The sequence below is a fragment of the Bufo gargarizans genome, chromosome 7, assembly GCF_014858855.1.
Source record: "Bufo gargarizans isolate SCDJY-AF-19 chromosome 7, ASM1485885v1, whole genome shotgun sequence".
NCBI lineage: Eukaryota > Metazoa > Chordata > Amphibia > Anura > Bufonidae > Bufo > Bufo gargarizans.
In genome coordinates, this window is record NC_058086.1 from 181,954,020 (window position 1) to 181,978,188 (window position 24,169).

General features: G+C 41.3%; 2 protein-coding genes across 2 annotated transcripts in view; one reads left to right on the forward strand and one right to left on the reverse strand.

Moving 5' to 3' along the window:
- LRTM1 (leucine rich repeats and transmembrane domains 1) lies at positions 1-23,414 on the forward strand. The gene is made up of 3 exons (XM_044301315.1): positions 1-707; positions 8,207-8,803; positions 22,479-23,414. Exons 1-3 carry the CDS (start codon positions 701-703, stop codon positions 22,925-22,927), a joined length of 1,053 nt encoding a protein of 350 aa, XP_044157250.1. The 5' UTR covers positions 1-700; the 3' UTR covers positions 22,928-23,414.
- The window catches only part of LOC122944237 (voltage-dependent calcium channel subunit alpha-2/delta-3-like), a 234,698-nt gene that overhangs the window by 151,594 nt on the left and 58,935 nt on the right, over positions 1-24,169 (reverse strand). The gene's annotated exons all lie outside the window — the stretch shown is intronic.

Sequence of the window (24,169 nt, forward strand, 5' to 3'; positions counted from 1 at the left end):
AATCCCATTCTCTTAAAAAAGGAGTTAAAATCCATATCCCAAATTTGTGTCAGCTCAGCGAGTGCAATCTTTTCAGATGTCACAAGGAATAATCCTCGGGGTAATGCAAACAAGTTGAGCTGTCCAACTCTGTCATCAACATGCAAATCGGTGGGTAGCGATACACACACGAACACACGGCCTCCCATGGCAAGCCTCGGTGACCAGAATTACACGTCCGTCGCTGTCACCTGATCTCGCCGTAACTGGCACGAGCAATAATTCAGAAGAATTCAGGACTAACACAGGATTAAAAGGCAGCTTAATTGTATGACCTCGATTTCAGGCAGATTAAAGTCAGAGAAAGGACTAGGACGGAGGATGAGATTTGCTTGTTACAGCTGTCCACTCTGACACGACAGTCAAGTCACTCCCCGGCCCTGTTGAGTGAGTAAAGCAGACAGCATCTCTTTGATGATGCCTGGAAAAAAATATATTATGAGGGGGCTTCTGGATGCAAAAATAGCCAGTTGTGCACCTGATGGGCGACTTACAACAAGGCGCGAGTGTGGAGGCGATGAGAAGGTGCGTGTCTCGCTCGGATGAAGGTCGTTAATGAAGATGGATTGATAAGCAGACAAGTCCCAACTTTGCCAATGTTTTTCTTTCTGCACTTCACTTTTAAGAAAACCTGGTAACAGGGCCGACAGCGCGGTCAGCAATGAAAGGTGAGAAAAATATCCACAAAAAAAAAGAAAAAAATCATCCCCGGTGTTAACATTTCTCAACCCTACAGCAATTTCCTACAACTTTTCCTGAGATTTAGAAGATAATTCTCCCCTGAGCCCCCAGTGAGAGAAACTCATAAAATATGTACGTGGTTCACTGAAAGGAAAAAAAAAAAAAGGTCATATGTGGAGACATCTGCAGAGGCTAAGCATGCACATGGACACACGTGTGAGAGCAGAGTGTGTGCTGGAAGTGTGTGATATCATAGAAATGGTGCAGCAGAGATGAATATACCTTTGTAGTATCCAGTACCTGCCATCCTGTGGAAGATGGATGACAAACTAGAGATTGTCAAATTATCTATCTATCTATTTTATCTATCTATCTATCTATCTATCTATCTATCTAATATCATATCTATTTTATCTATGTGTATCAATATCTATCTATATATCTATCTATTTTTAGCTGTTTTAGATCAGACTATCTGTCTGTCTATCCATCTTTTATTTATCTAATATCTATCTATCTTGTATATGTGTATCATTATCTATCTATCTATCTATCTATCTATCTATCTGTCTATCTATCCATTGTCTATCTATATATCCATCCATTATTCTATCTATCTATCTATCTATCTATCTGTCTATCTATCCATTGTCTATCTATATATCCATCCATTATTCTATCTATCTATCTATCTATCTATCTATCTATCTTTAAATATCTACATGTAGTATTGAACAGTGTACTGTAGGTACAGTGGTCTGAAATAACGTATGTAACTTTTTGGATTATCATATGTATGGTGGATGTTAACTACTTTCACACGTGCGGCAGAGGATTCCGGAAGGCAGTTCCGGCAATCCGGACGCAAACTGATGGCATTTGTCAGATGGATCCGGATGCGGATCCGTCTGACAAATGCATTGCAATACTAGATCTGTCTCTCTAATGTCTTCCGGAAAAACGGATCCAGTATTAATTTTTTGGGGCATTTTTAAAGGTCTGCACATGCGCAGACCGAAAAGCCGGATCCGTTTAGGCGGAACACTTAATGCCGGATCCAGCACTAATACACTTCAATGTAAATTAATGCTGGATCCGGCATTCCGGCAAGTGTTCAGTATTTTTGGCCGGAGATAAAAATGCAGCATGCTGCGGTATTTTCTCCATTCAAAAAAACGTAATAGGGACTGAACTGATGCATCCTGAACGGATTGCTCTCTATTCAGAATGCATTAGGATAAAACTGATCAGTTTTTTTTTCCCGGTATTGAGCCCCTAGGACGGAACTCAATGCCGGAAAAGAATAACGCTAGTGTGAAAGTACCCTTAAAAAGGGTATAGACAATTTAGATATTTTTTATCACACATCATGGCTGTAAGCGGTATCATACACATTACTCATACATCTGTGTCATGAGAAGCACAGAACATTTTTTCATACATGAAGAACTTCCAAGTAATACCAGCAGCCAAGACTTTGGCAGTATATGTGGTACCAAACTTTTGAAGACTACTTGACAAGATCTGACCATAGACATGAGACAACTGTCGACTGACTGCTGGCTATTAATTGCTCAGGCTCCTTAGATCCAACAGACTAAGTGGAGATAATCTGTCAAAAAATAGCTGCCCGGTCGTTTTGTTTTTTCCCCCACTAGTCACTTTGTCGCAATTGAAACATTATGATACAGTAAAAAAAATAATCGGGGTTTACGATTGGCATCTGACTATATCTGCACTGTCTATGCATTCTTTAGAGCACCTAATGACTAGTTTCCAGATCTTGAATATTACAGGCTTTTTAAATGTTTCTCTATTTTATTCTTTGAATGGATTTCTTTTATGGAAGTCTGTACAACATAAGGATTTCTTGTCCAGAGTGCATACTTAAAAAAATAGTGGTTTTTTTAGTTGTTTTTTTTTGGGGGGGGGGGGGGGGTGGCGTTATGTGCAGATAATAGATTTTTCAATTTTCATCATGTTATAGTTCACAGTAAATGCCGCCAATGCTCATGTATTGGTATTCTGACCTTGTCCAAAGAAAAATTTCCGTCAGGTGCTATTACCAGGAATGGAAACCTGATATTCCATTTGACTTTACTAAGTCAGTGCTACCTATTGGGCTCCACTATGTATTCCATTTTAATTTTTTTATAGACCGCCTGTGCAAAAATTACATGCTCCTACTAAATGTCAAGTACAGAGCTCTAGGGGGACATGACACGGGGAGCACTGATTCCTCAATCTGGAAGCTCTGTGACATCAAGCCCTGCTCTAACATAAAACCATTTTATCCTACTCTTCATTTATAGCCCAACCCTACCATAGAAGAAAAGCTACAGACTGCAAAGTAATTTACAATGATAAAACAAGGTTTATTAAATCTACACAAGAACATAATGGAAAAAATATATATTGCTGTAGTCTGGAGCCTTACTTATTCGCAGGCTTGGGTTATGATTGTAAGATTGGCTCAAGCTGATTGTACGATTATTTGCCCCATAATTTATTTACGTCGTTAAAGGGTTCCTTGGTTGTTTGGTGGGGGTAAAACCCATGAGGATAAGAATTAAGGGACTATAGTGCTGATTATTATTATTTATTATTAAAGCGCCATTCATTCCATAGCGCTGTACATATGATAAGGGGTGCACATACATAATGCAGACAATTGCACTAATCATAAACAAGATGAGTTACAAACTGGTACAGAAGGAGGCTTCTCAAGGGTTTTCAAGGTCAGACACTGATCAAAGACTGATTCCCTTAAAGCAGGGATGCTCAACCGGCGATGCTCAACCCTCCAGCTGTTGCAAAACTACAACTCCCAGCATGCCTGGACACCTTACAGCTATCAGCCTATAGCCAAGCTTGGTAGGAGTTGTAGTTTCACAACAGCTGGAGGGCCGCAGGTTGAGCATCCCTGCCTTAAAGGCTATGTACACCTTCGGAGGCAATTTTTTTTATGATTGCATGTTACTTATTTTTGGCTAAAAAACATTTTTTCAATTGGCCATTATTTAAAATATTGAGCTGTTCTGTCACAAAGGGTTAACTGTTTTTCTAACTATGTGACTGGTACTTTCACTTTGTTCCGTCATCCAATAAACCTTATTTCTAAACTACTGAGAGGTCACAAACACTTCATTAAGCCACATTCTTATCAGTAAGATACAAACTGAACTATAATGAGTGTTTAGGAGGTTAGAGAGCAGAGATAAGGAGTCTGTCAGCTCCTGGTCTGACTTAAAAGGAAAAACCCAAAGAGTTCTACTAGAGCATCTCAGCTCTGTACAGAAAAGAGGATGCCATATTTTTAATATAGACCAATTAAAAAAATTATTTTCAACTCAAAATGAGTACAATGCAATAATTTTAAAAAAATGCCTCCGAAGCTGTACATAGCCTTTAAAGAAGACCTGTAACCTATCCTGACATTTTAGAGCAACTATGCTTTATATTGAACCATTTCTTATTTATTCTTATTTGAATTCTGAATGAATTGCTAGTAGTTTGAAATGAAGGTCCAGATGGGTGTTAACAGTAGGTGTTTGTCTCTGCACAGTCTGACACTGTGCAATCAGTGCTGCCAGTGTCAGTTGTGCAGTGACACCCCCCACAACTGCTAACACCCAACTGAACCATCATTGCAAATATCTCTTTAAGTCCCACCCTGAGAACCCTTTCTAACATTTATTACTCTTATTATTAAATAACATTAAAATAAAATTACACTAAAGGGTTAAATCTAAAAATGTTCACGAACACTATATAAAATGCTATAAAAAAACATATAATGCAAACATTTCTCTTAAAAATCTTCATGAAAATGGGGCTTCTGTTGCTTGTACCAGATGTTTGCCTGACGAAAAAATAAAACGGGAATTGCACAATATAGGGTAATTATTTTATTCTGTCCGGGGAGCCATAAAAAATAGGTGAAGACTTCCCCTCCACTCTCAGAGAGAAAGAAAGAATCTGTGAACAATAGAGTATTTTCTTAAGTCCCAGATATCTTAATCGCAGTCACGGATCTTGGGTGTAGGTCACAACTTCAGGATTGAATATCACTTTGTGATCTTGTGACCTCATTTATCATTTTAACAATTCCTCCTGACAAATGTTTTAACAGTAGATAAAGGACAAGTTCAAGTACTGAGAAAGCAAAGTTGGCTGTGAGATAAAGAGATATCTGTGACACCAGCCATGAATGAACGCTAGGAAACTCTCTTTCAATTAAATCTCCTGGAGAATGACTTGGAGTGACAAACTTTGGATTGAGAGTTCTGAGAACTTTCAGAGAACAAACTTTTTCTTTGATATGTGATTCCACAGCAATAACACGTTTACGTTAAATAGTGAGAGTAGTTGGGTACATAGAGGGGCCCCATATCATAGACGAAAATGGACCCAACACTACAGTACCAATTGACCTAAATGAATCAGTTCTAAATTTTTTAAATCAAACCATAATTTTCCAAAAAATTATAATTCTAAATAACCTGAATTATGTAAAATTCAATTCAGCAGAATCGAAAGAGAGAGTTTTCTAAGGAATCTGTGCACTTTTGATTCAGGTCGAATTTGTCTTGCCAAATTGGAGGTCAATGAAATTTTAAGAAATTCGCTCATGTCTAAGTACCAGGTAAATCCAAATTAATTCCAAACCATGCCATCTGTGATACACAGACATGAGTATTTTTTCACATAGAGGAGCCTCCATATTATTGACCAAAATGGACCAGCACCAATGGACCTAAATGTCTAATATTTTAAAATTCAACCAGAATTTTCCCAAAAGTTCTAATTCTAATAAACCGAAATTCTGTGTAATTTGAATCCACAGAATCAAAGGAGAGAGAGAGTTTTGTAAGTAGTCTGAGCGCTTCTGGTTCCGGTTAAAATCGGAGCTCAATCGAATTTTAAGAAATTTCCTCATGTCTAAGTACCAAGTAATTTCACCCAGAAGAACTTGGTGTTTGTACCATCTAATAGCAATAGGAATAAGGACAATTACATTTGAGCCCCTGTCTCACCAAGACCCCCATAGCAGTCGGTTAGACTGCCTCTATGGCACATTGACCCTTGAAAGTAAGGCCATCATCTAGTAATCTAATTTCCACACTGGAAAAATACTCAAAGCAATGCCAACCGATATAAAATGTGCAAAAACAAAGCTGTGAAGTTCTGCATGCATGAAAGGTTGCCTGAGATGAATAGAAGATTAACCACGCCGTCTGTGATACGCAGGTGATCAAACAAAGTTATTAAATATAAGGGTGACGCTTTGAAAAGCATTGTTCAGATGTCACAGTGTGAGGGGAAAGTACTGTACACCTCTGCAGGCTGCATATCAGTCGGGAATCCCTTGTCCTTTTAGTGTTTGCCAGCGAGGAGGACTTCAGGAAAGCATTTTCCTTTGTGAGGCATTCAGGAGAATATTCTTTGCTTTAGGCTGTGCATTGGCTCATGGTACATGAAACTGAGAAGGTGCAGGGGACTTGATTTGCGAGCCAGCATATGGAGTATAAAGCAAAGATGGGTTAGTCAATGTTCAACTGTAGATTGTGATAACTTAGTTTAGGTAATGTAGTAGGATTTTCTACTTCTATGCTAAGTTAATTTGAACATTATATGAAGCTGTGGTCTATTGCTAGTGATCACTGCACATAACCTTAATGAGGATATCCTGGTCTAGCCTCAGGATAGGTCATCTATATTAGATTGTAGTGGTCAAGCTCTTGGCAATCCCAACTGTCTGAAGGTCTCCTTCATTGCTGTGCATGGTTTAAGGGTAGATGGAATGTAAAATGCAGCACCAAAAAAAATCTTTTGTTTATTTGCCACAAATTGTTGGGTGAAATTTACTGCAAGATCTGTATATTTTACACCTCTATGTTTTACACCTTTAGAATGGGTTTGTCTTTGTAGTCCACACCGCAGGTTGAAAGGAATTTGTCATCCAGATTTTGGACTATTATCTGAGGTAATAAGGGATCTAAATCACAATTTTTTATTTTTCGTCTGACCCTGGTTACCCTACTGTCAGCACACAAAGCTGCACTAAAATACATAGTCAGGACTGCTGTTCCTGCTCACATGAGTCCTCTCTATCATGTTAGCACAGCGTGCACAGCAGTCCTGAAAATGCATTTCAATGTAGCTATAAATGCTGACAGCAAGGGAATGGAGCGAGTAGGAACATAAAAATAGTGTCCTGGACTCTTTATCTGCAGTACTACTACTGAACGTTATGACTGTAAATAATAGTCAAAAATCAGGATTACAGATTCCCTTTAAGTTATAGACAGATTTGGCACTGACTTCTTCTGTAACACGTGGATGAGATTTGTTAAAATGTGATCCACTTTGCTGAATCTATATTACGCTGTATATTTTCCACCTGATATATCTGAACAGAAAACCTGCAACATATCTCTCCAGGGTGAAGATACCTTGCAGCTGACTACAGCTCTGCCCAATCAAGTGAACAGGACAAAGCTGTAATACACCCACAGCCACTACTAGAAGTATGGCGCTGTGCCTGCTAAACAGTGAAGGTGATGCAGCATGAATCAGAGGGCTACAGAACCTTCTTTGAATCCCTACCTATCTAATTCTGACTATCTAGTCTAAGGGATTTTTAATTCCTGGATATCCCTTTTAATGGAAGCACATTCTAGTGTTCATATTTAGTCTATCAGCAATCTACTAAACCAAACTTACACTAAAATGTGACTGAAACTATGACACCTGCCCCGTCTTCATCACCTCTGTTTAGACTAGTTTCTTTATTCACATTAAATATACCAAAGTAATTTGCAGTTTCTGATGGTCCACAAATGAAATAATATAACCATAAGGGCAAAAATAAACAGTAGGGAAGTTGCATGATATATCAAGGTGATTTATATTTTCTGGAATGTGGAGCCTTAAACTTCCTTCTCAGACCAATATTGTTAAATTTGTTCGATGGGTTCCCCAGTGAAAAGTTGACCACAGGATCACCAGTGATTAGCTGAAACTCATAGAGCAGGGATGCTCAACCTGTGGCCCTCCAGCTGTTGTAAAACTACAACTCCCACCATGCCCTGTTGCAGGCTGATAGCTGTAGACTGTCTGGGAATGCTGGGAGTTGTAGTTTTGCAACAGCTAGAGGGCCGCAGGTTGAGCATGCCTGTCATAGAGGAATCTACTTACCCAACAGTGCCGACTCAGGTAAAAAGGAGTATCACATAATTCTATTTGAAATTAATGGGCTGTCTGTGCAGTGCATGGACATGCTGAGTACTCCAGAGCAAAACGATCTATTTTTTGAGTTAGTCTGTCTGCTCTGGCTAATAGACAAGGGTAATGTTTGTAGGAACTTTCTCTAGAAACATAGAATTTTCCCATAGGGCACTTGAAAACTGATTTTTAACCCCTTAAAATGTGCTGTAAGGAATTCTCATTTCAAAATGTTTACTCTCATTTTGTGTTTACTTAGGCGGACTGCTATTAGCCTCATGTCTCATGCTGCTTTTCCAAGCGTCTTCGGGGTGTCCTGAGATCTGCATTTGTCAGCCTTCTTCGAGGACAGTTGACTGCAGCTATAGAGGACTTTTGGAAGTTCCAAGTAATTTGCCATTACAAACTCAAATACTTCAACTACAGGGTAACCAGATTCGGGTGATCAACTATACATCCTTTGTCAATGTTCCTGGCCTCAGAATATTAGACTTGTCTAACAACTCCATTTCAAGAGTTCCACCATTTGCTTTCCACTCCCTACGTTCCCTCCAGGTTCTAAATTTGACCAGCAATGTCATCCACTATCTTGAAGGTCAGGTTTTCACACCTCTACTTGCACTGAAGGAACTGGACTTGTCTTTTAACAACATTAGCACTTTGCCAGAGTCCTTGGGGAGCAACACTCGAAACCTGACCTTTCTTGGATTGAAAAACAACCATCTACAAGCAGTTGACAGGATGGTCCTAGAGACATTCACAAACCTTAAAGTTTTGCTTTTAAAGTCCAACCCTTGGCAATGCAGCTGCCCAGTTCTAGCTCTAAAGCTTTGGCTGGAGAACTTTTTATACAAAGGTCAGTAGACAAAAAACACACATAGCTGACACTGTTAGCACAATGGAAAATGTAATACTACAGTCCTCACGGTCCTTTCACATGAAGTCAGTCCTATTAATACAGAAATGTTATTACTGTCATCGCCGGAGGTCAATTTAAGAGTGAGAAAAGGGTTTTAGCTAAAATCCACTTCCTTCATTTTACACATGATTGTAAATGATCTGTTACTGTATACAGATGTCAGAGTGTAAGGAACAGTAGTCTCAAATTCTGCAAACATCATATTTTCACAGCTCATCAGCCAAATACTTAATTACATTTCTCAATACTTTTTTTTCTAAGATTGAATTACTCCTATTATTTCTCAGTGTATGTTTAAACACCAGTCTTTTAAGGATATTTGTTTCTTGTGGCACAATTCCAAAAATGAACCTTCAGGATATGGGAATATCTAAATCAGAATGCATTTTATTTGGCTGAACTGTACATGTATTATCTATATATAAATATTATATTTTTTTAGTGTTTTATACTGATGACCTAGACTCAGGATAAGTCATCAGTATGTGATTGTAGAGGGTCCGACACCTGGCACCCCTGCCAATCAGGTGTTTGAAGAGTAGGTGGCACACATCCGGTGACGTCGCATTTATCGGTCACATGGCCTAGGTGAAGCTGAGTCCAATTTAAGTGAATAGGGCTGAGCGGTGTAGCTGCAACACTTACTGGAGTGCTGGGGCTTCTACAGACAGCTGATCGGTGGGGGTGCCGGGATTCAGACCACAACTGATCTGATACTGATGACCTATCCTGAGGATACGTTATCAGTATAAAAATAGCATAAGAGAAAAGCACCGCGGCACTCACCACTGGTCACAAAGTTGCTGTTTGCAGTTTATTTCTTAGTACACATAGTGGACGCGGACGGAACACAGGTGAATAGATAGGCTACAGCTGTTTTGCGCTGTGTTGCGCTTTGTCAAGTTATCAGTATAAAACCCCTTTGAATGATACCTGTACCTAAACATTTACATAAACATTATAGGAAAAAACTATTGTACATGTGATAAAAAGAATATTTGTTATATATTTTATTATTTTATTTTTGCCAGGCTTTAGTGGAGAGAGCTCAGGCAGGAGCACCGATGTGCTATGCAGAGCTCCTGCCTCCGCTCTGCTAAAAGCCTACCACATCGGACCGGTACAGGCTTTTAGCAGAGTGGAGCGAGTGGGGGCAGGAGCTCACATAGCACATCGCTGCTCCTGTCTGCACTCGCTCCACATATACAGGTGGTTAATAAAGTTTATGTAAAAGTCTAGGTACACCTTAAAAAGGTTGCATACCAATGGTTTCGATCAGTACGGCTCTGAGTTCTGAGACACCCACCAATTTCTCAAATGAGGAGATAGAAGAACTCACAGGAAGCATTGTCTCTCCTCGCTATGAGCTCTACCATAGTTGTGAGCTTTATTTCCACGTGCCAGTATTCATCCAATTTGATCTTTCGATTGTTCACTTTCCAGTTTAAAACACTAGATTCAGCATCCAGTAAATAGTAAATCCTTTATTTGAAAATCAGAACAAAGGTTAAAATCAATTTAGCCTACACGTTTCGAGTGTACAAACACTCCTAGTCATAGTGCACCTCTCTGCTATCAGGTGACACTTTCCTTTTCAGCTGCCTGTTCACTTTGTCTGTTTTTGACATTGCAACCACACAGCTAATGTCTTTTATCAGGAATCTGTCTTTTGACATGTGCTGAATCGGTTCAAGATGACAATCAGTAACCTGACAGAAAAAATGAAAAATTTTAGAAATGTCTGAGGAACGTTCCTTGGGGGAATTGTTGGGACTTCCCATGTTGTAGAATGAAACAGAAGACATCCAGACTCCTCTTCAGGCATTCCCATACCTCATATTAGAAGGATTAATAATGTATTTTAGATTTTATTCCTTCCAGCGAGCAGCTTTTCTCATCATTTGTCTATGTGAAAGCCCCAGCTTGAGTCCAAATGTCCTAAAGTCTGGTTAAACTATTGCATAATGGAAGTAACCATCGTCTGCCTCCACGGAGATGACTAGTCATCTGTATGCAAATCTCTGAATTGAGGCTTCACTAGGAAATCTCCAGGTTTTCACTTGGGTTTTCAAACTGTGTACTGCAGTACTGTTCCCCCATTGTGTCCTGCATTTATTTAAAATGCAAGTACACTGAAAACTCTAGTGTCTTATGATAACAAGCTAATCAAAAAATCCACAAGAATAATAACCCAAGAGCTAATATTGTTGTATATGTTACTAGTGCAATTCATCAATAAAAAGCTGATACACTCTATTTGTGCCACAGAGTATAATACCATATCCTGGGCCCACTGGATGATCCTCAGGACCCCCAGTCAGACCAAGCTTTTATTTTAGTTGGATTATATTGCACTACTTGAGATATCACTTACAGTATGAACCACAGTAGAGAGTCCCTCTCTGGAGGACCTATCCCTTCCAGTAGTAGATGGTCATGCATGGCAACGATGTAGCACCACATTTTTCCCACAGTGGCAGTATGGCCGCAATGTCACCCTATGACAACTGTAAGTGCTGTGACCCTTTGGTTCTAACTAGCTCTGCTTGGCTTTCCTCATAGAACCTAGGGTGCAGTATAAGGGGGAATTTGATGAGTCGCATTTTATACAGCAGTCATAATAAAAAAATATCCTGGAGTAAGAAAGACCAAATTTATTAACCCCTAATGACCACATGCAGGTTTTTTTTTGGCATCACTGTTTCAGACATTGCAGACTACTTATGTGAGCACTCCTGCTGCACCAATTAGCTTCAGTTCTTAGAGCAGCCAACTAACAGTTTCAGTTCTTAGAGCAGCCTTTGGCTCTACAGCCGGGATCAGATATAGCTCCAATCACAACTGTAAACCATTGATTGCCGCAGTCTAGGAACATGGCGTGATGAAAAGGGTGTTATTTCTCCTATTGGGTCACAGTGATCTGATTAGAAGCTAGGTAACACCTCTGCTTCCAGCCCTGGGGGCCTAAGAAGCAGCCTAAAACTACAAATTCAGTAACCATGCTGTTAGGGCACATTAGTGTCACCCTAACCACAGCCTGTGCCATAGAGAAACAGAGCATAATGTATTATTAGCACACCGAAGTACGCTGATAAAAGTATAACGTATGCTCGTAAAAGTAAAAAAATAAAATAAATCTAAGATAGTAACTCCTTAATAGAATTAAAAAAAGTTATACAAATTTTAATTTAAAAAAATTAAATAAAAAAGTTCACAAAAAATTAATTAGCAATTATTTTACATGAAGTACACTTTATTGCACTCACATTATGCAAAGGCAAAAAAAAAATAAAAAATCACTTAGGTATCCACACAATTGAAATACCCTAAACAACTCATTTGTGTTAACTATGTATAGTATAAACAATAAAGTAAAAAAAAAGCGAGTCCCATAGTCAATAAAAAATATTTAAAAGTTATGGTTGCCTAAACGTTGCAAAAACTTAAAAAAAAATACTGGTCATTAAGAGGTTAAAAGAAACAGTCCTCTCAATAAATTAGGTGCAGTCCATGTGCGAGAATGCCAAACCTACACCAGCTAAGAGCAGGTGTAGATTTTAAATATAAATTACATCAGTTTTTGGTGTAAATTATAGAAAATGTGTGGAGTTGTTAAAGATAATGACCCCTCCTACTAAGCCTCACCCACTTTTTGAAAGAGCCAGTACAGCATCTGAGGAGAGCAGAGACAATCAGAATCAAAGGCACAGAGCTTAGATGAGTGTTTTGCCCCTTGTTTTATGTAGCTATCCATGGGTTTGTTTTTTTTAGCAAAAAGCCCCCAAGATCAAAGCTTCATGTTACTGAACCATGATGGTCTCCAACAACCTATACTGAGAATCAAAAACTTCTGACATGTTACCGCCTCCTTGTTTTTGCGATCCATGGTGGTTTCAACACCCAGAGACTGACATGTTAGTATGACACGTGTAGGGGATTAGCTCTTTTCCAGGGGTTGCAAACACACGCTTCTTCACAGACACCAGGATTTAGGGGCCAAACTGTGCTTTATTGTGGCACACGGCATAAAGAAAAACACACAAAGCCAAAATAAAATACCTTGCCCGTCTGGGCCCTATCTAAACACATAGGTTTCCCTGACTCACCTAAAGCGTACCACAGTTCACACCCGTGATGAGATGCGGCTTTCCCAGCCCAACCTCCAGCAGCCTCCAGGCTGCTCCCACACCAGTGTCTCTTGTGGGAAAGTGGTCTCTCAGCCCTCCTGGCTCAGACCACACAGAGCCACTCCAGCCTTCTGTGTGCAAGTCCCCCAAAGTCCAGGCTATTGCATAGCCTCGTGGCCCCTCAGCCTGGCTTATCTGAGACCACACTGACAGAGCCTCACCAGGTCTCTGTCTGTACACTCTCCAGAGTGAGACACACCCAAGAACAAGTAGCAGGATTAAATAGGATCCCTGGACATGAGCATGCCCTAAGTCCCGGACTGGAACCTGGGGAAAACACTTCAATGTTCACATTGCTACACACGTCAAAAGATTTTTTTTTTATGATCGGTACCCTTTAAGGTAATGTGTCACCATAAAAACCTGCCAACATAAAAATGCAGCCCAATTTGCAGGATTCATGTTTAAGAGCAGGAGGAGCTGATCAGATTGATGTACTGTTTTATTGGAAAAGATTCAGTAAAACTTGAATTATTTACATTTAAGGCTACTTTCACATATGCGTTATGCATTCTAGTTCTGGCAAAGGGTCTCAAAACCAGGGCAAGACACTTCCGTTTTGTCCCCATTCATTGTCATTAGGAACAAAACAGAGCAAACAAGATCAGGATGCATCCGGAAGCATTCCGTTTCGGTTTGTTCCGTTTTTTTGACCGGACACAAAACCATTGCAAAACTAAAGAAACTGGATCCGGCACTAAAAACAATGTAGGTCAATGGTGCCTATTGATTTACAACGTTTTTAGTGCTGGATCAGGTTTGTTCAGTTTCAATTTAATACAACCGCATCCAAACAAAATGGATGCATCCGGGTGTATTAAATCGAACGGAAGTATTTTGCCCCAGTTTTGAGATCCTCTGCCAGATCTCAAAATCAAAGGGCAAAACGCATATGTGAAAGTAACCTAAATCCAGGGGCATAGCTAAAAGCTCATGTGCCCCAGTGCAGATTGGGCACTCTTCCCTCAATGCTTTGTGGCAAGGGGCAGGGGAGCACATAGCCTTCATGCTGCCTGGGGGAAAAATTGAAACGGCACCCCCAATGCCAAATTCTTGACCTAACCCCTTCCCTTCAGCCAGAAGTATAACTTGAAGATTCTGAGCCCCAGTGCAAAATCTATAACAGAACCCTCCCAGCGTGCACTTTCTATAATACCAGTGTCTTCTTATATGACACAAGGGTTGTTGGGCCCCCTCAGGCTTCTGGGCCTGGTAGCGACTGCTACCTCTGCACCCCCTATAGCTATGCCCCTGCTTAAACCTGTTTTCTATGCTGAGGAGTCATGTGGGCGGTCTCACTTATTGATTGACAGCTAACTCTATGCCTAGTCAATCACTGAGTAAGACCACCCGCCTGACTCCTCATCATGAAAACAGCAGAGATATAAATGCATCAATTACAAGCTTTACTGAATCTTTTTCTATAAAACTATACATACCATATTTTTGGCTTTATAATATGCATTCCCCCCCCCCAAAAGTGGGGGGTAAATGTCTGTGCGTTTTATAAAACAAATACTAGCGAGTGCTTCCATTATGGTGCTTCCATTATGGAGCGAAGCTGCCGCAAGCGCAGGTAATGTTTACTCTCCCTGGTCTACTCCGCGGCTCCTATTCAGCTGTCAAGCTCCCATCTTCCCGGCCTGCGCTGCACTATCCTGACCCCGTACAGTGTCAGGACGTAGTGCGCGCACTGTGACCTGACGCTGCATGCAGTCATGTGACAGTGTAGCGCAGGCCGGGAAGATGGGAGCGCGACAGCTGAAGAGGAGCCGTGGAGCAGGACAGGTAAGATGATTTTTTATTTTAGTCTGATCTGAGGTCTGATGGGCTATTCTGAGGTCTGGGGTACTGATGGGTTATTCTGAGGTCTGGGGGTACTGATGGGCTAATCTGAGGTCTGAGGGGTATTGATAGTCTAATCTAAGGTCTGGGGGTACTGATGGGCTAATCTGAGGCCTGGGGGTACTGATGGGCTAATCTGAGGCCTGGCGGTACTGATGGGCTAATCTCAGGCCATATAAGGCTCTGAGTGGGCTGATATGAGGTCTGATGAAAAATATTTTTTTCTTATTTTCCTACTCTGGGGTGCGTCTTATCATCGGGTGCATCTTATAAAACGAAAAATACGGATATCAATCTGCTCAGCTCCTTCTGCTCTATAACGGGCTGCCTGTAGACTGCACGGAATTTTCACAGTCACAGGTTCCCTTAAGATTAAAATTTGAAATACAAATACTAAAAGAAACCAAAAGAAAACGTAGAGCTAGGGTCAAATGATCTTTTTTTTTTACTTTTAGGGATAGCACATTTTCTATTTGTTACGCTTCACATTTTTGTGGTGCAGCTAAACCGGTCAATAAAATATCATTGTTTTATTATTATTTTCTTTAAATGCTCGTATCACAAATTGCCGCATAAAGCTTGCAAAACCAAGCCAGTCATTCAGAGGCTTTTGGCAGTAGCTGCCTCTATTTTCTCTGGAGGTTCTGTCCATAAATAAAAGCTGCGTGAAAAAAAAGCTGTGATCCAAATGTATTACGGGATCCAAAAATCCACAGAAAAATGAACGGCACAGAGTCCAAATAGGACGTCTGCCTAAAATATGTATTCTTTATGCCAGGTAAAAGATTATGGGCCTGTATGTCTGTGTCAAATAACCCATTATCTGATTCATTTCATATGCGGAGACATGCAGGGGTTTTAGGGGCTTCTTGGTTGCCAATGCAGAAAAGAACTATAATTATATGGGCTTGGAATTAACGGGAAAACAAATGTTATTGCTATCATCATCATCATTATAATCCAGGATTAAGCAAATGTTACTTCAACATAGTAAAAATTATTAGTATTGCATTGCATGCTTGATTTTGATCAGTTAACAAAGGCAGAAAGTAATCTTTACACACTACTCAACTATTTCCACCAAAAATAACATGTCCATGCATTTCACATGGAGGTCATTTATTTTTAAATGTGCACTGTGCAATACTTGATTTGTCCTGTAGTGGCGCTCTAGGAGAATTTTTTTTTATGCTGCTAATTTCCGCCACAGATGATAACTGGTTGTTTCGGGGTCTAAGCAGTGGGACTCTCTGTAATAAATAATTACTTTTTAGTCTTATGAAGGAAACCTCTTAAAAATGCTAAGTTCTCTATTCTGTGACAATCAGGTATCTAGCTGTAGAGAAATTTAACATTGAATGACTGGCATTCAAATGAATGGAATAGGTGAGTTGGACCCACCAAAATGGGGACAATTGTAGCAGAGTCGATGTGTCCTGGACCATAGAGGGAGGCCAAATGAATAAGAGTTGTTGTGGTGGCTACACATAGCCTAAATATTTTTGGACTAGTTGAATTATTGCTTAACAGAGGGCACAGCACATCCAGTGGTGTCATCTGCTAAAATGGAAAAGGATGGATCTTATGTATATTGAATCTACTCCCAGAGCTGTGAGTGAAGAAATTGCCTCAGTCCTCAGTGCTCTAATTTTACATGCCTGTTCTCATGATGTTTTGAAGGAAGGGGCAGGAACCTGTTGTGTCCTTGGCTCAGTTCTTGGCACAGTTACATCTTAAAATATGATTCCCTTCACACACTATGCTATCAATGTATTCCATTAAAGGATATGGACACTTTCGGGGAATTTTTATTAATGCATATTACTCATTATGGGCTAAAAATCTTTTTTTTTCTCATTGGTCCTTATTAGTGTTGGGCAAGCATGCTCGGCCAAACACCATTTTGAATCGAGCATCACGTGTGCTAGAGCGTGATGCTTGAGTCTTCTCCCCACACGTTTGTTGCAGCCAATAAACGTGCGGGAAGTACTGGCACTCACTGTTATGCCGTAGCCATGTTGGTTACTGGCATTACAGCGATTGGCCGGCTGGAACGCGTCATCGGGTGTCACTCAGTGCAGCACTTGTATTCACTCCCTTTGCAGAGCAGGGGGAGGGGGCAGAGATTGTAGTTATTGCAAGTAAACAAAGGGCCAGAAGAGAACCAGGGAAATAAGGAAATATATATTTTTTTTTGTACCTAAAACTTGCTTAGCTCATTTATATATTGCTACCCATTATATTTACAGTGCTATATGTATTATTATTTTTTTCATAACTCGGGCAACCCCTTTAACCGCCTCCGGACCGCCTAACGCAAATGTGCGTTCCGGAGGCGGCAGCGCTGCGCACAGTCACGCATATACGCGTCATCTCGCGAGACGCGAGATGACGCGCTTTGCCGGCCCGCACATGCTCAGTTCGGGCCGGCATTTCGTCGAGAAGTATTTCGTCAGCAACCTGCCAGCCAATGATCGCGGCTGGCAGGTTGCTGATTTTAAAAAAAATCCAATCAGAGTGCCAGATAGCAGATCATATTTGTAAATATGATCTGTTATATGGCTGCCTGCTCCTCTGCTGGTTCTTTTCGTCGGTTGGATCCAGCAGAGGAGCAGGCTACACAGTGAGTACACCAAACACCTCATACTAGCCCCAGATCACCCCCCTGAACCCCAATTAACCCTTTGATCACCCCTTTGATCGCCCCTGTCAATCACTAGTGAAAGGAAAAAAGTGATCAGTGTAAACTGTCACTTTTTTTTTTCACTGGTATTGACCGTTAGGTTTTAGGTATAGTTTAGGCCCCTTGGTTAGGTAGTTTAGGGATCGGTTAGCGCCCAGCCCACCGCACCGCAGTCACTGATTCGCTGATTAGCGTATCGCTAATCAGCATTTGTACTTTTATAGTATCTGGAAGTGATCAAAACTGATCACGGTCAGATCTATAATTGTATTAGTGTCACTTTAGTTCGCCCTCCACCCAAAACGCAGTGTTTGCCCGATCAGGCCTGATCGGTCGCCCACACGTGCGTTCACCCACGCCCGCCCCACCGCAGTGACAATCACTTTACACGCGCTGCGGCGATAAAAAAAATCAGTTTTGATATTTTTTATCAACCGCAGCGGCCTCCGGTACTTCGCTAGCCTCCCCTTTGTAAGACAGGCTTGCTTTTTTTTCTTGGGTAGTCTCAGGGAATACCCCTAAATTTAGTTGCCCAAAATGTCAAACAGGGGGTATTCTTCTGAAGAGGCCTACAGGCTTCTGACCCAGTCGGATGAGGAATGGGAACCCTCATCTGATTAATCCAGCGGGTCAGAATACGAACCTGTAGAAAGCAGTGGCTCTCTGACCCAAAGTTCGGACGAGGAGGCTGAGGTCCCTGATAGCACCAGGCGTACCCGGCCCCGTGTCGCTAGACCACAGGTTGCGCAGGATCCGCTTCAAGAGCAGCAGAGTGGGGCTGGTGCTGTCGGATTACGTGGTGAGGCATACACCAGCAGCCCAGCCCTCCCTGGACCTAGTACCAGCACTGCCGTAGAACATGGTGAAGTAGCGAGCACCAGAAGGGCAGTTGAAGCTGGTACGGTGGCACGTGCAGTAGTGACCCCGTCGCAGCCACCGCAAAGACGTGCCCGTAAAGCCCCTAGAATCCTTGAGGTGCTGGCAAACCCTGATTGGCAGTCCCCAACTTCAGCCGCACCTGTAGTTTTCCCTTTCACTGCCCAGTCTGGAGTTCGGGTTGAGACAGCTCAGATCGGTTCGGCCCTGGGATTTTTTGAGCTGTTCTTGACTGCGGAGCTCTTAGACATAGTTGTGGCCGAAACAAACAGGTATGCCACACAATTTATAACCGCTAACCCGGGAAGCTTTTATGCCCAGCCTTTCCGGTGGAAACCAGTCCAAGTTTCCGAAATTAAAACTTTTCTGGGCCTCCTCCTCAACATGGGTCTAACTAAAAAGCATGAATTGCGGTCATATTGGTCCACGAACCCAATTCATCACATGCCCATGTTCTCTGCTGCTATGTCCAGGGCACGTTTTGAGGCCATCCTGCGTTTCCTGCACTTTAGCGACAACACCGCCTCCCGTCCCAGAGGCCACCCTGCTTTTGACCGGCTCCACAAAATTCGGCCCCTCATAGACCATTTCAACCTGAAATTTGCAGATTTGTATACCCCAGAGCAAAACATCTGCGTATACGAGTCCCTGATACATTTTTACCGGGCGCCTTGGCTTCAAACAATACATCCCAAGCAAGCGCGCCCGGTATGGGGTCAAATTGTATAAGCTCTGTGAAAGGGCCACAGGCTATACCCACAAATTTCGGATCTATGAGGGAAAAGATCAGACCCTGGAGCCGGTCGGTTGCCCTGACTACCTGGGGAGCAGTGGGAAGACAGTTTGGGACTTGGTGTCACCCTTATTCGGCAAGGGGTACCATCTTTATGTGGACAATTTTTACACAAGTGTGGCCCTCTTTAGGCATTTGTTTCTAGAACGGATTGGCGCCTGTGGCACCGCGCGAACTAGTTGCGCGGGCTTCCCCCAACGGCTCGTTACCATCCGTCTTGCAAGGGGGCAGAGGGCCGCACTGTGTAACGAAGAACTGCTCACGGTGAAATGGAGAGACAAGCGTGACGTTTACATGCTCTCCTCCATTCACGCAGACACGACAATACAAATTGAGCGAGCAACCCGTGTCATTGAAAAGCCCCTCTCAGTCCACGACTATAATTTGCTCATGGGAGGGGTGGACTTCAATGACCAGATGTTGTCTCCGTATTTAGTTTCCCGCAGAACCAGACGCTGGTATAAGAAGGTGTCTGTATATTTAATTCAATTGGCTCTGTATAATAGTTTTGTTCTCTACAGTAAGGCTGGGAGGACTGGATCCTTCCTCAAATTTCAGGAAGAGATCATCGAGAACCTCCTGTACCCAGGAGGTTCCGTGGCCCCATCCACCAGTGTAGTTAGCCGTCTACACGAGCGACATTTCCCCAATGTCGTTCCTGGTACCTCAACCCAACAGTCACCCCAAGGTATTCCGTGAGGGGCATGGAGAGTTCCTAGAATTTTTTATTTTTTGTCGCAAGTTAGTGGAATATGAGACTTTGTAAGGAAAAAAGAGAAGAAAAAAAAAATCATCATTTTCCGCTAACTTGTGACAAAAAATTAAAAATTCTAGGAACTCGCCGTGCCCCTCACGGAATACCTTGGGGTGTCTTCTTTCCAAAATGGGGTCACTTGTGGCGTAGTTATACTGCCCTGGCAATTTAGGGGCCCATATGTGTGAGAAGTACTTTGCAATCAAAATGTGTAAAAAATGGCCTGCGAAATCCGAAAGGTGCACTTTGGAATATGTGCCCCTTTGCCCACCTTGGCAGCAGAAAAGTGTGACACATCTGGTATCGCCGTACTCAGGAGAAGTTGGGGAATGTGTTTTGGGGTGTCATTTTACATATACCCATGCTGGGTGAGAAAAATATCTTGGTCAACTGCCAACTTTGTATAAAAAAAATGGGAAAAGTTGTCTTTTGCCAAGATATTTCTCTCACCCAGCATGGGTATATGTAAAATGACTCCCCAAAACACATTCCCCAACTTCTCCTGAGTACGGCGATACCAGATGTGTCACACTTTTTTGCAGCCTAGGTGGGCAAAGGGACCCACATTCCAAAGTGCACCTTTCGGATTTCACCGGTCATTTTTTACACATTTTGATTGCAAAGTACTTCTCACACATATGGGCCCCTAAATTGCCAGGGCAGTATAACCACGCCACAAGTGACCCCATTTTGGAAAGAAGACACCCCAAGGTATTCTGTGAGGGGCATGGTGAGTTCCTAGAATTTTTTATTTTTTGTCGCAAGTTAGTGGAATATGAAAAAATAATCATCATTTTCCGCTAACTTGTGACAAAAAATAAAAAGTTCTATGAACTCACTATGCCCATCAGCGAATACCTTAGGGTGTCTACTTTCCGAAATGGGGTCATTTGTGGGGTTTTTCTACTGTTTGGGCATTGTAGAACCTCAGGAATCATGACAGGTGCTCAGAAAGTCAGAGCTGTTTCAAAAAGCGGAAATTCACATTCTTGTACCATAGTGTGTAAACGCTATAACTTTTACCCAAACCATTTTTTTTTGCCCAAACATTTTTTTTTTTATCAAAGACATGTAGAACAATAAATTTAGCGAAAAAATTATATATGGATGACGTTTTTTTTGCAAAATTTTACAGCTGAAAGTGAAAAATGTCATTTTTTGCAAAAAAATCTTTACATTTTGATTAATCACAAAAAAAGTAAAAATGTCAGCAGCAATAAAATACCACCAAATGAAAGCTCTATTAGTGAGAAGAAAAGGAGGTAAAATTCATTTGGGTGGTAAGTTGCATGACCGAGCGATAAACGGTGAAAGTAGTGTAGTGCAGAAGTGTAAAAAGTGGCCTGGTCATGAAGGGGGTTTCAGCTAGCGGGGTTGAAGTGGTTAATGTCAGGGACCTCAAAAAACAAATAAGTACAAGTCAAGTAAGCCAATAAAACTAATATGAGAAAAAAAACTTGATGTACAGTTCATGGAATTGTAACTTTAGAACTTTCCTATCATATGCATTCATATTAATAAGAAAAATATTAAGGGGCACATTTATTAAAGGCCCTGTGCTGATGGTGGATCCGCCAAAGTTATGAAGAGGTGCCGGCCTCTCCATAACTTCAGTGCATTCAGCACCAGTTCTAAATGTAAGACAGCTTCCGAGCTATCGTACATTTAGAACATTTTCTTTGCCCAAAACAAGTGTAGAAAATGATAATTGAGACGGGCCTACCCGCACGCCCCCGTCCACGCCCGCGCCACACCAACAAGTGTAGACTTGGTGTGAACAGGACAACATCGCAGATAGCCACCTGGGCCTGAAATACAGCTAATTTAGGCATATTTTAGTATGGTAAATGACCCCCTAACAGTGTTTGGCTGTTTTTCTTGTTCATTTCTGCAGTACTATACAATTGAACATTAAATACAAAATATTGTGCTTCTGCAGGAATGTCAGCACATAAAAATAAAACTCCTATACAGATAGGTAATGTGCTGCCAGTTTACTGCTACTGTGAGGCAAAAGATATTACCTGCTATTATAGTGCTAGCTGTAGAATTGGGATAACAATATGACAGAACTAATATTCTCCATATGTGTGTGTGTTTTTAATGTAATGTGTGATGTTTTACGTCAGTCACTTATCCCCCTTGCCTCTCTGGTTGGAGTGAATGGTGTGAGGTTTCTGTGCTAAAGTTCGAACACAGTGGACTAGAGCCAGGATGGTAAGTGGAATACATGGAGTGACTTCAAGAAGGTCTATCTAGAAAAACATCAACCAGATTTTTGTAAAATTACATAGAATATTCACATATAGTCTATTAATATGTGATGAAAATGTTTTAATGGTAGTGTCTCTTTATGTAAGCTTTAACTTACAATACCAAAAACCATTATTCTCTACACATCATTGTCCAACCTCCAGCTCTATTTATGTGTCCAAACCTTTCATTGACTTGTTTTTATTCTTCACCATTTCTAGGGAATGTTATTGATGAGCTGATCTGCACCAGCCCAGAGAACCATAAAGGAAACAATCTTCTCAAAATCCCATTTGAATTGTATAAAAGTTGTCCTTTATTCACCACTTCATTCCCAATGGCCAGTATCCACCAACACAGCCAAGAACACAGGAATAATGGCCGACACGGATATCATGTGGATCACATGGAGGGTGGTCACCCTGAATGTGAACCAAAGCCAAAGCCTCGGCCAGCCAACTTGAGGCATGCCATAGCCACTGTCGTCATCACTGGAGTCATTTGTGGAATTGTATGCCTAATGATGTTGGCAGCTGCAATCTATGGATGTGCCTATGCGGCAATTATGGCAAAATATCATAAAGAGCTCAAGGAGGTGGAACGAATAACTTCTGCCACAGAACATGGTAGCCCTGAAGAGAAAGAACCTCTTGATGGCTCATTAGCCTAAGCTGCAGATTACATATTTTTCCAACTTACAAAACTGTTTATAGCTGAACTCTTCACTTTTTAACATATTATTTATCTTATGATTATGCAGTTTAATCCTATTTGTACTCCTGTATGTTAAAACATAAGTGTGCTGCCCCTCCTAAAATCGTAAGAAAGGAATAGCTGTTAAGTGTATTTATGACCTAATAATGCAGATAAACTTAATAAAATCATTAGAATCCCACCAATTCATGAACTATTGTGAGCCTCAAAATGACTTCTACTGAACTTTATGGATGGTTTAATTCCAAGAAGAATTGAGAAGAGAGATATATCATTTTGTACACGTCGATACATGTATCAAAATGTTATGCCATAAATGTCCAACACATTAGACTAAGCTGTGTAGTTCCAAGGCAAATTCTGTGCCAGAGCTACTGTAAAACAGCTGCTCGGTGGCGAGTGTCAGACCACTGCAGTTCAGATATTGATGGTCTATCCCTGTGATGGCTAACCTCCGGTGCTGTGGTAAAACTACAACTCCCAAGATGCACACTTGCTTGGCTGTTCTCAGAACACCACAGAAATTAATGGAGCATGCTGGGAGTTATAGTTTCACCTCAGCTGGAGTGTCGGAGGTTAGCCTCTACCCTATTGATACGCCATAAATTGTAAAATCCTGGATTGTGCCTTTAAATGCATTAGCTTGGAAGTTTGCATTGGTATACTAAATGATGAAGTTTCTGAACACAAATACTAGCGGAATAAACTGTCATTGGACTTTGGCTCAACAGTACAGAGCAAGCTGAGTGATCCACCTGCATAGTATATACTGTGCAGCCATCCACAACTGACAATGATTAATGACCTCTGGATACGCTCTCATATTAAGGAACTCAACTGTGCAGCACACAAAAGAAGTGGAGCTGCTCCAGTTCAATGGCTCAGCTATGTCATTCCAAACACTTCAGACAGATGCCACCATCATACAATACAAAGCAAAGAGTTTAAACAAACCTCCACATGGTCAAAAGACGATGCTGGTGTCTTGTCTATTTCTACAACTGTACCCTTCACAAGCAAAGTAGGTGTTAGAGGTCTGGACTGTAACATATAGCCAATTTAATGGCAAAAAACAAAAGAAATGTACAATGATATATACAGACAAAAGTGGGACCAAAGGTGTAAAGGGGCCTCATAAGGGTCTCAATCTTCACTGAACACCCCCACAATCAGACAGAGAGAGAGAGAGAGAGCTGGA

What these genes read in the sequence shown, in the direction of transcription:
- LRTM1 (XM_044301315.1), top strand. An exon ending in GGAGAACTTTTTATACAAAG is followed by an intron (nt 8,804 to 22,478) that starts GTCAGTAGACAA and finishes CACCATTTCTAG; the next exon opens with GGAATGTTATTGATGAGCTG.